Source organism: Macaca thibetana, chromosome 20 (genome assembly GCF_024542745.1).
Source record: "Macaca thibetana thibetana isolate TM-01 chromosome 20, ASM2454274v1, whole genome shotgun sequence".
In the NCBI taxonomy this organism is placed as follows: Eukaryota; Metazoa; Chordata; class Mammalia; order Primates; family Cercopithecidae; genus Macaca; species Macaca thibetana.
Genome location: NC_065597.1, coordinates 13,194,526 through 13,209,030, shown reverse-complemented (window position 1 = coordinate 13,209,030; position 14,505 = coordinate 13,194,526). Strand labels below are relative to the sequence as shown.

The 14,505-nt window shown below is 44.3% G+C and overlaps 1 protein-coding gene and 1 long non-coding RNA gene across 3 annotated transcripts in view; one reads left to right on the top strand and one right to left on the bottom strand.

Moving 5' to 3' along the window:
• LOC126944101 (uncharacterized) overlaps positions 1-324 on the bottom strand; it is a 105,089-nt gene extending 104,765 nt beyond the window's left edge. Inside the window, exon 1 of the long non-coding RNA XR_007721949.1 lies at positions 14-324. This is a non-coding gene — a long non-coding RNA (uncharacterized LOC126944101). The remainder of the gene's footprint in view (positions 1-13) is intronic.
• Positions 231-9,270, top strand: PSMD7 (proteasome 26S subunit, non-ATPase 7). Of its 2 annotated transcripts, XM_050773377.1 has the most exons (7): positions 232-450; positions 3,108-3,199; positions 4,029-4,121; positions 4,523-4,620; positions 5,176-5,256; positions 7,295-7,386; positions 8,275-9,270. In XM_050773377.1, exons 1-7 carry the CDS (start codon positions 377-379, stop codon positions 8,711-8,713), a joined length of 969 nt encoding a protein of 322 aa, XP_050629334.1. In that variant the 5' UTR covers positions 232-376; the 3' UTR covers positions 8,714-9,270. The 2 variants fall into 2 exon arrangements, with proteins under 2 accessions (XP_050629335.1, XP_050629334.1); XM_050773378.1 differs by lacking the exon at positions 7,295-7,386 and having other exon boundaries at positions 231-450.
• The last annotated feature ends 5,235 nt before the right edge of the window (positions 9,271-14,505 follow it).

The window sequence follows — 14,505 nt, the reverse complement described above, 5'->3', positions numbered from 1 at the left end:
GTTAACTATTTACTTTAGTGGTGGTGGGTGCTGGGAAGGAACTGAGGCGAAATGCCTCTGCAGGTGACGGTGCAAGCCAATACCAGGAGGTCAAGTCACCAGTGTCCCTTCGGCCCTTAAGTCCAGGGAAACGCAAGGCAAGGGACTAGAGGGCCACCCCCACCTTTCTCGAGCCCTTTCCCCGCCCATAAATGGCGGCGGTGGCGAAGATCCGGGCCCGCCGCGCGAGGCACTCTGGGAGCGGAAGAAGAAGGCCGCGCGAGGGCTGGCGAACCGGAAGAAGAGGCGCTGGGCCTGAAAGCGCCCCGGTAATCGCTATAGCTGCCGGTGTTTGCGGGAGGCAGGGGACCAGGCCTGGCGAGCGGGGTGTGTCGCGATGCCGGAGCTGGCGGTGCAGAAGGTGGTGGTCCACCCCCTGGTGTTGCTCAGTGTGGTGGATCATTTCAACCGGTGAGAGAGCGGCCTATAGCGGAGCCGGCGGCGCCGCCGCTGCTGAGTCACGGGCACGCTGGGGATGGCGCGGCGGCCGCGGGCGACCTGGGGACGCAGACAGGGCGGCTGGTGACCCTTACTTGTTCAGGAGCGCAGACCAGCCTCGGCTCACGATGCCGGAGTCATCCAACCTCCCGCCCCTGCTCCAGCCGCCGCCACTCCGGGACCTGGGCTGCCTGTTCCGTTTACCCAGTGTGTTTTACAGAGTTCCCTTTCCGAGTTCGTTTTGCCGAAGTTCGTTTTACCGAAATCTGGGTGATGCCGGGGGTCGGGGGATGCGGCTAGCTTTAGTTGGCCCTGACCCCCGCCCCCAAGCTCGTGTCTGTCACTTCGTTTTGCCGAAATCTGAATGAAGCCAGGGTGGGGCGGAGGCAGGCTAGCTTCATTTGGCTCTGACCCCTGTCCCCCAGGGTCGTATCTTCGTTTGACCTAGTTGGTTTCAATGAAATGTGAATGATGTCTGGATGATGCACGGGTGGGGCGAAGGGGGCTAGCTTCATTTAGCCCCGCCCCCAGGCTATCTATGTTTATCTTCGTTTGATCGACTTAGTTTCACCGAAATATGGATGATGCCGGAGTGGGGCACAGGGGGGCTACCTTCATTTGGCCCCGACCCCCGCCCCAGGGTCGTATTTATGTTTATCCTCGTTTAACCAAGTTAATTTCACCGAAATGTGAATGATGCTTGGATGATGCTGGAGTCGGGCAGAGGGGGCTAGCTTCAATTTGTCCCTGACCCCTGCCCCCAGGTTCGTATCTATGTTTGTCTTCACTTGACCGAGTTCCTGTTATCGAAATCTGGATGATGCTCTGCACCAGGAAGGGCTTCCTGGATCAGCTGTGGTTTTAACCCATTAACATTTTTAAATGGGAATCTGATTAGACTCCGTCTCAAAAAAAGAAAGTACATATGTATATATAGTATATATGGATTATATACAGGTGTATATATATTAGATAGATAGATGAGGTTTCCGTTTGTTTTTTTTTTAAACATGAGGCTGGGCATGGTGGCTCACGCCTGTAATCCCAGCACTTTGGGAGGCTGAGACGGGAGGATCACTTGAGCCCAGGAGTTCGAAGCTGTCGTGAGCTCAGATCATGCCACTGCACTCCAGCCTGGGTGAGAGTGAGACCTTGTCTCCGAAAAAAAAAAAAAAAAAAGAGAGAGAGAGAGAGAGACCAGTTGGAGATTTGGACCATAATGAATAAGGTAAGGAAACATCTCAGAGGTCATCTAGTAAGCTCACTGTTTGAGGGTGTACATCCACCACCACTTGGCTTTGGAGCTGTTCATCCTGCTAGACCTGTTGCACGTTTCTAAGTTTTACAAGATTGTTAGTTGAATTGGCAAATGTAAAGACCCAGTTCAGAGCATCTGCTATAAAGCCATTGTTGCAGAGTGTCCATTCTCCTGCGACTTGCTCTGTGCAACTAATTCAGCTGGAGCCATAAAAGGACCCTCAGCCTAGGATATGTTGGCTTTTCTACAGTAGAGGAATTACTATTTTTCTCCCATGGGATACTAGGGGCAGGCACCATTTCAGTTCTATTCAAGCACTTGTTAAGAGCACTAGCTTTTAGACTGGCCTGGTGGCACATGCCTCTAATCCTAGCACTTTCAGAGACCGAGGTGGGTGGATTGCTTGAGCTTAGGAGTTCAAGACCAGCCTGGGCCACATGGTGAAAATCCCTTCTCTACAAAAAAAAAAAAAAAAAAATTACCGAAGTGTGGTGGTATGTGCCTGTAGTCTCAGCTACTCGGGAGGCTGAAGTGGGAGGATCACTTGAATCTGAGAAGTAGAGGCTGCAGTGAGCCAAGATTGTGCCACCGGACTCCAGCCTGGGCAACAGAGTGAGACCTTGTCTCAAAAACAAAGAAGAGCACTAGCTTCTCTATCAAGTAAGTGTAGGGTTTTAAAAACACAAATGGACTTTGGTAGACCAAAACAAAAGCCCATGAGTATGGAAGTTTCCCTTGAAGTTGGAAACTCAATTTCCCCCTTACCGCTCCCCCCGCCCCTGAAAATTAGAGGCACCAGAAATACACAATCATTAACTTTGTTTGATTCAAACCCAAACCTAGTAACCATTTATAGATTTGCCAACTATATGCTAAGAAAAATACTACAATTAAACCAATGTGAAACTAGCCTCCCAAAGTGCTGAGATTACAGGCATGAGCCACCGTGCCTGGCCTACTCTAGCATCTTTATTCCAAAAAAGATTTCAGGATGAGAAAAGTTTAAAGGAGAAAGAAAGCTGCAAAGAAAAAGTTAAATGTGGTAGCGTGGCTTAAATGTGTTTTCAGACTAAGATCTGGGAAGTTTTCATTTTCTTCATTTTAAATTTCTGTGAAGTCTGAAATTTTCCCAAGCATGTATTACTTCACAGTCAATGTTAAGTAAAAACTGCCAGTGTGTGTCAGCACCAAGTTTGTGAATTGCCCCTTATAGTTAATACCAACCTAACCCTATTACATTGGTTTAGAGAGATTAGTTCCTAGGTAAACTAAATTGTATCTGTGCCATTGATACTTCCCATTGAGTATCTCATTGTTGGATCCATGCTTCTGTGCTAACCTATCCACACTGACCATCTGTTTTCTCGTTCAGAATCGGCAAGGTTGGAAATCAGAAGCGCGTTGTTGGTGTGCTTTTGGGCTCATGGCAAAAGAAAGTACTTGATGTATCGAACAGTTTTGCAGGTAAAAGACAAATTTTGTGTTTTTCTGAGCATGGTTAAAATGTCAGTTGACTTTTTAAGAAAATAATCTTTTGTTACCACTTTTGACTACAACCCACAGATTGTGTCAGAATTGCTTAAGTATAGAAAAGAACCTGAAGATTGCACACTAGACCAGGCAGTAAATACTTTAGACTTGTAGGCCATGTGGTCTCCACTGCACCTGCTCCCCTCTGCTGTTGTAGTGCAGGAGCTGCTATAGACAACATGTAAACAAACGATGAGAGTGGCAGTATTGCAGCAACCCTCTATAAAAACAGGCAGCTGGCAGTTTGTCAACCCCCACAAACTGTTCAACCATGCTTCTTATAGGTAGAGTAAGGGGAGAGATGGGGAACTTTACCCGTGTGTGAATCCTCACAAGAACGTATCCATGTATTATTTGGATAATTAAAGCAACAACATGCTGGATGACCTCTGGACTAGAGGTCACTAACTCTGGTGTCTAAAACGACCAGCTAATAATGTCATTCGCCAAATGGAAAATACCAGGAAATTACTGGGCTTCTAAAAAAACTGAAAAGCATGTGTTTTTTAAAGAGCTACAACCTCTACCTGGCTGTAGCTGGTAGTTGCCAGGTATTCCAGTTTTTTAAGAGAAGCTGGAGGTCTGGATTTTTCTGTGAACTCTCCCAGTTTTTGAGGACAGCTCAAAAAAAAAAAAATTTTAATATCGTGTTGGGCAAGTGAAACACGTAAGTGAATCAGAACTGGCCTGAGGGTCTTTACTTGTGACTTTTGTTCTAGGTTTCTACCAAGCACCCTAAACTAACTTTTTTTTTCCTCTTTAGTTCCTTTTGACGAAGATGACAAAGACGATTCTGTGTGGTTTTTAGACCATGATTATTTGGAAAACATGTATGGAATGTTTAAGAAAGTCAATGGTACGTCTTGATGTTCTAAGGTGTTACAGCATAGAATTGATCTGTGTGTATGGGGTCTTCTGTTTGCTTTTCTTTAACATCAAGGCCCTTTCAGTTGGCTACACTTAGTTAAGACTAGTGGGAGTAGAAGAATAAGGTAGAATCAATGAAAAACTAGAGTAGCAATTTAAGGCCAAATAGGCCACCTGGGTTTGGGTAAGAGGGGAAATAACGCTCTAATTGCGGCTGAAAAGTGAAGAACCGTCCAGTAAAATCAGTCTTCCATTAGAGTTTTAGTACCACCAGGGTACATATGTCTGGAATTTTCAAAGAGGTAAAGGACATAACTTCTTATCGTTTTTGAGGGAGTTGTATCGAGCTTCATGAAATAGTTAAAGCCCACTAATTTTTTTCCTTCCTAGCCAGAGAAAGAATAGTTGGCTGGTACCACACAGGCCCTAAACTACACAAGAATGACATTGCCATCAACGAACTCATGAAAAGATACTGTCCTAATTCCGTAAGTGCTCTCTATTTTTAAAACTCTTGAATGATTTTTTGCCAGCCAGCTCAAGTAAGAGCATCCAGGGAAGAATTTGAGTAGCAAATCTGCTTACTGCTTTATCTCCATAAACTTCTGTTAATTTGTAGTGCTCTGTGAAATATACTGTAACCTAATACATTTGATAAATAACAGGTTACACCTGCTAAGTACCAGGTGTATGAGTTATGTAATCCTCTCAGTAACTGTATATCCTCTTTAGGAATGAGAAAACAGGTTTAGAATGGTTAGGAAGGTCTGGTAAGGGGTGGGACTGGGATTGAAATTTTGGCTGTATTGACTCTAATGTCCTTGTGCTAGGCACTGTACTGCCCCTCAGCTTGTTAATGAAGGGGATCGAAAAGCAGAAAAAACGATGAGATCATTTGAAGTATAAATGCATTTTTGCTGAAAATTCTGGTTCATTTATAATTGAATAGAAGAAATAGCTTTAGTAATTGTGAGAGGAATGCCTGAAATTACCCCTTTTGTGCTGGACGTGAGATGATTTGCTAAGATGTGTTTCTCGGCCAGGTATTGGTCATCATTGATGTGAAGCCGAAGGACCTAGGACTGCCCACAGAAGCGTACATTTCAGTGGAAGAAGTCCATGATGTGAGTCATCTTGCCATGAACCTGGGGGGTTCGACTTGCCGCTTATTGGGTGATGGGCTTTTTTTTTTTTTCTTTTTTCAATTTTCAGGTCAACAAATCCTTTGTCTCTATAACAAAAGAAGGTAGTTAAGTTTTTTCCCCTTTGACTTTTTTGATCACCACATTTTGGAAATGGAGAGGAACATAGAAATCTAAATTCCATCCAGGCACAGTGGCTCACCCAGTGCTTTGAGAGGCAGAGGTGGGAGGATTGCCTAAGCCTAGGAGTTGAGGACCAGCCTGGGCAACATAGCAAGACCCCTACAAAAATAAAAACATTAGCCAGGCATGATGGTCCATGCCTGTATTCCAAGCTACTCAGGAGGTTGAGACGGGAGGATTGTCTGAGCCCAGCAGTTCAAGCTTACAGTGAGCTATGATCACGCCACTGCATTCCAACCTGTGCGACAGTGAGACCCTGTCCCCCAAAAACACAAAACAGAAATCCAGATTCCCCTTTTACAAATGAAAACTTTAAGGGATGAATTACGGTCTCCTTTTGGGTTTAGATTTGCAGTATTTATCCTTACTTTCAGTTTTAAGATTTGGAAAAGGATATTTTAGGATAGCTTTGTGCAAATGTTCCTTGCATTGAGTTCTGTCTTCCTGGAGCTTTTCTCTTTGCCTGGCTACCAGGGAACTTAGATCCAATGTATCACCTAGTTGCAGTAGGGCTTTCATCCCTGTTTTGACCCAGTTGTTTTTAGTGAATTTTTCTCCTGCCTCTTTAGAAAAGGAATTGAGGTTGCTCATACACACGCACCCCAATGAAGCAAGATTTTTTTTTTTTAGTAGGAGATAAAGGGGATATACGGGTCATGTTACCAGATGAAACTCAAGAAGAATTAGTGCCTATAAAGGTTACCAAGAAATCCTACAAGACGGTTAAAGGTTCTGACCATCTTGGCATGCAAAGCAAAGAGAATGCCCCTTGCAGGATTAACCCTATCCTGAATAAAATAATCACAGCTCACTTCTGTAGCACTTAGTGTGAATGGGAGTGACTTGCCCAAGGTCTCGGAGCTCCCTTATTACATACATGGCGGCACCAGATTTGAACCCAGCTAGCCTGGCTGTGGAGCCTGTGCTCTTACCACTGTGCTGTCCTCCCTTGCACACAGTTTACAGCCTTTTGCAGGAGACGTACAGCCTCTTCTGGCAGAGTCTGAGAAAAGTATCTTCCGAGTCCCTTCAGGATGTCACTGGGTGCCCACCAGGAACCATGTCCCCAGTGGATCCTTTGATTAATTCAGACCGCCAGAAAGCCAGCTATGCTGATTGCATTGGTTTGGGCACTCTGGAATCGTTTGATCCAAGAGACAAAAAAGGGCTAAACGTTACATTTTCTGGCACAAACTTGCTTCAGTACAGATACTCTGTATATTGTCCATTCTAGAAAGAACTATATACTTTTTTTTTTTTTTTTTTTTTTAAGATAATCTCGCTCTGTTGCTCTGGCTGGAGTGCAGTGGTGTGATCTCAGCTCACTGCACCCTCCACCTCCCAGGTTCAAGTGATTCTCATTCTTCAGCCTCCAGAGTAGCTGGAATTACAGGCGCCCGCCACCACACCTGGCTAGTTTGTGTGTTTTTTTGTAGAGGGTTTTTTGCCATGTTGCCCAGGCTGGTCTCGAATTCTCGGCATTCCAAAGTGCTGAGATTACAGGTGTGAGCCACCATGCCCAGCCAGAACAATACACTTTTAAGAATCAACCTGAGACTTCCCTGTGTGTCCATCCCAAGTGTGGGCTTGAGGGAATTTCCAGATTTTCTCAACTCCCAGTGCCCCAGCAGACTGCATCACTGAGCAGCACCACAGTGATGTCAGCTTTGAAGGCTAAACTTTCAAAGCAAGCCTTACCCACCCTTGCCATAGAAAATTCTCAGTCATGCACCCATTAAATGAGCTGACGTAAAGCAAGAGACTCAAGGTGCGAAAAGGAACACACATCAGTTTGTTTCTGGAAAATAAATAATTATAGTTAGGCTTCCTCTCCCAGGATGGAACCCCAACCTCAAAAACATTTGAACACGTGACCAGTGAAATTGGAGCAGAGGAAGCTGAGGAAGTTGGAGTTGAACACTTGTTACGGTGAGAGCCTAGTACAGCATCAAAATAATGCGCTGCCCGAGAGGCCACACAGTGTAAGGAAGAGGTTTGTGTCAAGAGTATGGAGACCTGGGTTCCAGTCCTGGCCATCCACTAACAAGTCTGCCATTCTGAGCAAATCACAGTCTCTTTCCAGACCTTTGTTTTCTTGTCTGTACATTGAAATGTTTGAACTACATCAACTGTAAATGTCTTGAGTTACAATTTATGACTCTGTGGATAGCATACCTTGTCTGGAAACTAGAATGTTGACTGTGAGGGAAGAGAGGTGTGAGAATGCAGGCCTGCACTCCACTAGATGTCCTTCTCAACAAATGTAGCCCATTTTCTAGAGAGAATCTTCATCTCGGGGTAGCTTTTGTTTTAAAATCCTATATCTATATAATCCTTATTTGAAAGGGGTCATAGTTTTATCAGTCAATGAGGTTCCTTCCAGTTCTAAAAATTACCATCTCTTAAATTTAAGCTTCTCGATATTCTGGAGATGCAGGTAGAGAAAATGCCATCCTTTTAAGAACAGGAAAGCCGAGATAGCTTCAGTACAAGGCTACCCAGAAAGTTATTGGCAGATGCAAACTGTTCACGTAAACAATCTCTTTTTTTCTTAAGTGAAAATGGTTTTATTTTAGCTCTCTTTTCTAATTATTTTTTGAAAAATGTCCTGTGATGAGAAAGATAAAACATGTGGCTCCGAATGATAACAATTTCGTAATTGATAACTAAATCTTTATCAAATGGAAAAGTGACATTTTTCTTTTAAAAACTTGCCGCACCCAACAAAGCTAGGTATTTTCTTAGAATGTAAGAACTTGCGTGATAACATGGTACCCGATGCCTTTTCCTGCCCTTTCTAACTGCGGGTTATTACAGAGACATCAAAGACACGACGGTGGGCACTCTGTCCCAGCGGATCACAAACCAGGTCCATGGTTTGAAGGGACTGAACTCCAAGCTTCTGGATATCAGGAGCTACCTGGAAAAAGTCGCCACAGGCAAGCTGCCTATCAACCACCAGATCATCTACCAGCTGCAGGACGTCTTCAACCTGCTGCCAGACGTCAGCCTGCAGGAGTTTGTCAAGGCCTTTTACCTGAAGACCAACGACCAGATGGTGGTAGTGTACTTGGCCTCGCTGATCCGTTCCGTGGTCGCCCTGCACAACCTCATCAACAACAAGATTGCCAACCGCGATGCAGAGAAGAAAGAAGGGCAGGAGAAAGAAGACAGCAAAAAGGATAGGAAAGAGGACAAGGAGAAAGATAAGGAAAAGAGTGATGTAAAGAAAGAGGAGAAAAAGGAGAAAAAGTAAAACATGTATTAAATAGCTTTTTTAATTTGTAAATTAAAATCTTACAAACTAAATCAGTCTGCTGCTAGAGGGTTCTTTTCCGCTCGGCGTGCTTGTTAGGAAGCTGGCCCGCCAAGAGCTCTCTGCCTCGGCCACTCTTGCTGTGGAGCTACATGGAAGCGTATGGAGACTGAGCTCAAACCTGAACTGCGGCTTCAGCTGCTGTGAGCTGGGGATATGATAGTCAGCTCAGGCTTCAGGTTGTGTGAGAAAAATGAGGAGAAATCAACAAAGCGTTTTGGTACTCTTCATTCGTTTCTCTGTAAAACCAGAAGTTGAATTTTCCCCATGTTGAAAGATTCTTGGGGTCTGTTTGGAATTTTACACAGTCGCTAAATGGAATGCATGAGTTCCATCATGTTTTCTGCCTGGTAACACGTAGAGTCCAGACCCTTCTGAACTCTGCCGACAATACCACACCATGTTTTGGACCCATAGCTCTGGCATTCTCAGGGGTTGTGATCCAGCTCCATATATTGTTTACCTTCAAAGACACAATTAAATGACTTGATTTTTAAGGCTGTGTTCTAGTCGTTTTTGACTTTGGGAGTAGTGATCCGTTGTTTCCGGAAGCAGCCAAGGCAACCTTCGATTGGAGCTGCCTTAAGGAGTTCTCTTGGACTTGGTATCATTTATGAAAGAGCATCTCGTTCCCCTAAATGGAAACAGGCAGTCTGCTGTAGTGAGGAGAGTTCTCTGAGCCCAGAAGACCCAGGTTCTAGTTTGTACCTCAGATCCGTCATTTGTGAGGTGATAGGTTGCAGTCAGTCATCTCTGAAGTCCCCAGAACAATGTTTCAAAAGGGACACATTTACCACTGTAGCAGCTGTAAGTACCTCAGACCACAGGCCAAACAGGCATGTTACTAAGAATGGAACAACGTTTCCCCTAAGATAAGTGCAGAGGACTTCTAGAGGAACTAATTAAGGCACTAAATCATTTGACATACAGTAGTCACGGATATTAAATTTCCTTTCTTGAACAGGTAGAACCTCTCAAATGCACTACATGGATTATTCATCTTGAAAGATTTAAGAATACAATAAAATAGCACAAAAACTCAGTTGCATCTCAGAAACTACTTCATGAGGTTATAATGCCTTGAAGTAATCAGAAGCATCGATTTTTATTCCGTAGACCTGCCAAAGAGCTAGTTAGTGGAAATTTGGAAATAGGTACAGCTTGAGTATCCCTTATCTGAAATGCTTGGAACCAGAAGTGTTAAGGATTTGGGAATTTTTTTTTTTTTAATATTTGCATTATACTTAACAGCTGAGCGTACCTAATCTGAAATGTACCAATGCACATTTCCTTTGAATACCATGTAAGTGCTCCAAAAGTTTCAGATTTTGGAGCATTTCAAATTTTTGGATTAGGGGCACTCAACCTGTAGTAAAATGTAAAATGACTATTGTTCAGCATAAATAGAGGCATGCCCCATCGGGGTTCATTTCAGAGTTCATCACGATTCTGAGATAAAAAGGCATGGTAAAGTGAAAACAACTAAATTGACTTTTCTGTTTCAGAAGCCAAAAGTCAGATGGTTGTATCTAATTGAATAAAAGAAACTTGAAGTACATAGATTAAAACTTGAGGTGTATCCCAAACCACGGGAGCGTTGAAGCAGCTTTTGAGATTTGGGTGCCGTGTTTGGAACACACTGATGTGACAGGGAGCCTGGACCACAAACCCTCTCTAGGAAATGGGCAAGAACAAGACTCGGGCGTGGGAGGAGAGCCAGGTGCCATGGTGCTGAGGTTCTAAGCAAGGGAACGCGGCGTCATCCTGAGGAACGGGTCCTGTATGTGAGGCTCGGGGGCAGGTGCACACCTGAATTGACACCGCACAGGATTCAGGTCTGCCTTTAAGAATATAATGCAGGGTTGGGGGCAGTGGCTGGTGCCTGTAATCCCAACACTGGAAGGCTGAGGCAGGAGGATCACTTGAGCCCAGGAGTAAGAGACCAGCCTGGACAACATAGTACAACCCATCCACAAAAAATTTTAAAATTGTCTGGGTGTGGTGGGATGTGCCTTAGCCCTAGCTACTCAAGAGGCTGAGGCAGAAGGATAGGGGAGCCCAGGAGCTCAAGGTTGTAGTGAGCTGTGATCGCAGGCCACTGCACTCCAGCCTGGGCAACAAAGCAAAATCCTGTCTCTTTAAAAAAAAAAAAAAAAAAAAGTATCATTTGGATTTAACAGACTTTCCCAGGGTCCGGTGCACTAGCACAATGCCACAGCCTTTTAAGTTGGTCACAGTTTGATGAACTGAAATGTTCATTGAGCATCTAAGAACATGGGAATCCCTAGGCCTTATTATTTTTTAATAGTTTGGCCCGCATACGAACAAAACTGACTTCTACCTTCCTAACTGGAATCTTCCATTCCTACTTATGAGGAAAATAGCCTGTAGCCTGTGAAGTCACTTAGGCACATTTTCTAAGGCCAAATTGCTGCCATCATGTAGAAGAGGGGGAGCCCAGTAGAGCTACCGATGAAGTCTTGCTCATACAGATAGCAGCTGACTCGACTGCAAAACCCAGGGCCCACCCCTCAAATAAAGCCTTACTTTTGTGTAGTCTGGCGGTCTGGAGATGAGGCTTCTAGATGGCTCTTGCTGGTTTTGGAAACACTGAAAAAGTATTCTGGAAAAAGCGTGATCTTGAGCCTGGATCTCATCTCCATAGCTACAACATTAGCTTCCCTTCCATTTCACCACAGCTTCAGAATGACTGCCTAATAGATTTCAGGCTGCTCCTGTGACACATCTTACAGAGGATGGTGTTTACTCCCGAATTATGGTTTTCTGTTTGAAAACATGAAATATGTGAGTTATAGACTGGGTGGGGATAAATGTGGAGAGGGTCCTGAAGTCAAGGAGAAGATTCTACCAAAACTACAGCACTTTAACGCCAGAAGTAGGCCAGGTGTAGTGGCTCACACCTGTAATCCCAGCACTCTGGGAGGTCGAGGCGGGTGGATCACTTGAGGTCAGGAGTTCGAGACCAGCCTGGCCAACATGGTAAAACCCCATCTCTACTAAAAATACAAAAATTAGCTGTGCGTGGTGGCATGCACCTGTAATCCCAGCTACTTGAGAGGCTGAGGCAGGAGAATTGCTTGAACTGGGGATGCTTGAACTGGGGAGCCGAGTGCCACTGCACTCCAGCCTGGGCAACACAGTGAGACTCTGTCTCAAAAAAAAAGAAAAAAAGAAAAAAATGCCAGAAGCAAATGAAGGACAACTACAGGTTTAAATGAAAACAAGCTGAAGCAATGCAAACTTTTTATATTAGATATTTGACTTTAAAATATCTCAATAAAGTGTTGATTTTCTCAAAAAAAAAAATTGAAAAAGAAAACAGGAAATAGCCCTCAACTTATGGAAAACAATGAAATCTCCCATTCACTGGGAAGTTATGCAAAGGCATTTTCTTCTACCATTTGCGGTTAAGCAAAATAAAACTTGAGAATGAGTTAGGATTGTTTGTCAGACTATATAACATGCTAACAAAACCACTTTCATCTGCCCTGTCCGGGAAAATGGGGTGGATACAGGACTGTGGGAAGGCAGAGAAACATTTGATTTATATGGCCCACAAGAAAAAATGTTTACAACTTCCCTAAGCAAATGTATTGCAAATTATTACACGTAATACCTGTGCACATTCCTATGCCGTTCAACTCTTGGCATTACCGATTTTTGCCTGGTAGCAGTGCAAAATTGAGATCTTTTTTAAAGAAAAGTAAAGCCTGTTTTTTGGCCAGGCACAGTGGCTCACACCTGTATTTGGGAGACTGAGGCGGGCAGATCACGAGGTCAGGAATTCAAGACCAGCCCGGCCAACGTGAAGAAACACCATCTCTACTAAAAATACAAAAATTAGCTGGGTGTGGTGGTGGGAGCCTGTAATCCCAGCTACTCGGGAGGCTGAGGCAGGAGAATTGCTTGAACCCGGGAGGCGGAGGTTGCAGTGAGTCGTGCCACTGCACTCCAGCCTGGTGAAAGAGCAAGACTCTGTCTCAAAAAACAAAAAGTCAAGTCTGTTTTTATTGGTGGAGTAAATAAGAATTGACTCAGTACAGACATAGAAGTGAGGAAAGAAAATATGTGAAAAGAAGGGAAGAAGAAACTAGAAGTCGTGTTTCTAGCGCCCAAATCAAGAGGAATCTTTTGCTAATCGTTGCTCTTTGGAGCCAATCTGTTCTTTGACACTAGATGGCGTCATTCACTCAGCTCAGCTCAGCTCATCTCCTGTCGAGAAAAATTTGATTCCCAGTTGGGCATAGATTTGGGAATCTGCCCCAATTACTTCCTGCCATTTCTGCTTTCGGCTGAAGCCACCCAGGCAAAATTGTGAAGGAATTTGAAGAGGCTATGGGTGCAAAAAGACTGGGTTAAGCCTCCACACCTCCACCCTTACGTCCTTTTACACACTGCTGCTGGGGGATGAATACAAGCAGATAGTTCATGCTTCGATTTTCCTCACTGCTGGTACTACTCTTCTAATTTTTTTTTTTTTTTTTTTTTTTTTTTTTTTTGAGACTGGGTCTTGCTCTGTCGCTCACAATGGAGTGCCGTGATGCGATCACAGCTCATTGCAGCCTCAACCTCCTGGGCTCAAGCGATTCTCCTGCCTCAGCCTCCTGAGTAGCTGAGACGGCAGGCACGAGCCACCACACCCAGGTAATTTTTTAACTTTTTTGCAGAGACAGGTTCTCACCTTGTTGCCCAGGCTGGTCTTGAACTCCTGGGCTCAAGCAATCCTCCTGCCTCGGCCTCCCAAAGTGCTGGGATTACAGGCATGAGCCCCCATGTCCAGCCTCCTAATTACTTTAAGGATCCTACTCAGTGGTGTGCTGGTAAACATGTAACAATCAGTTCTCCAAAAAAGGGATGAGGGGCATTGATTTGTAAGCCTTTCCCAATTTCCCTGGTATAAATACTTCCACGGTGGCTGATTTCACAACAACCTGAGTTGGGAGGAAAGGCGCAGAAGCACAGTGCTATATAGTATTTCTACCTTACAGACAAGATAGACAAAAATAATCTTAGGAGCACACTTGATAGTAAAATGTAGTAAAGAAATTAGGGCCGGCGCGATGACTCACGCCTCTAATCCCAACACTCTGGAAGGCCGAGGCAGGCGGATCACCTGAGATCAGGAATTTGAGACCAGCCTGGCAAAACATGGGGAAACCTTGTCTCTACTAAAACTACAAAAACTAGCCGGGCATAGTGGCATGGGCCTGTAATCCCAGCTACTTGGGAGGCTGAGGCAGGAGAATTGTTTGAACCCAGGAGGCAGAGGTTGCAGTGAGCCAAGATCGTGCCACTGGGCAACAGAATGGGACTCGGTGTCAAAAAAAAACAAAAAAAGAAAGAAAAATATTTTCTTAATATAATCTATTTAATTGTAAGTTTATACAATTTAATTTTTAACAATGGTTGTGTTTAGCCTCCAGCTCACAAAATTTCTGAAAATTTAACAATTGGCTTTTGCAAACCTGTGCAACCTGGCTCCAAGCCCACCCTTTCCAGTCCTATTTAAATGATCACTGCCTGCATAACTGTTACTTAATCCCCAGTTGTTTTCATTTTATACCTGTTTCTGTTTTTTTCAAGAAAACTAACCAAGACTTGGAGGTTCATTCAAAGTAGCCCTCTCCACACAGGGGCAGACAGTTGTAGGTGACAAATCTTTGTCAAATGCCTGGGACTTTTCCAGAAGGGGGTGGTGCTGATTGGTTGAG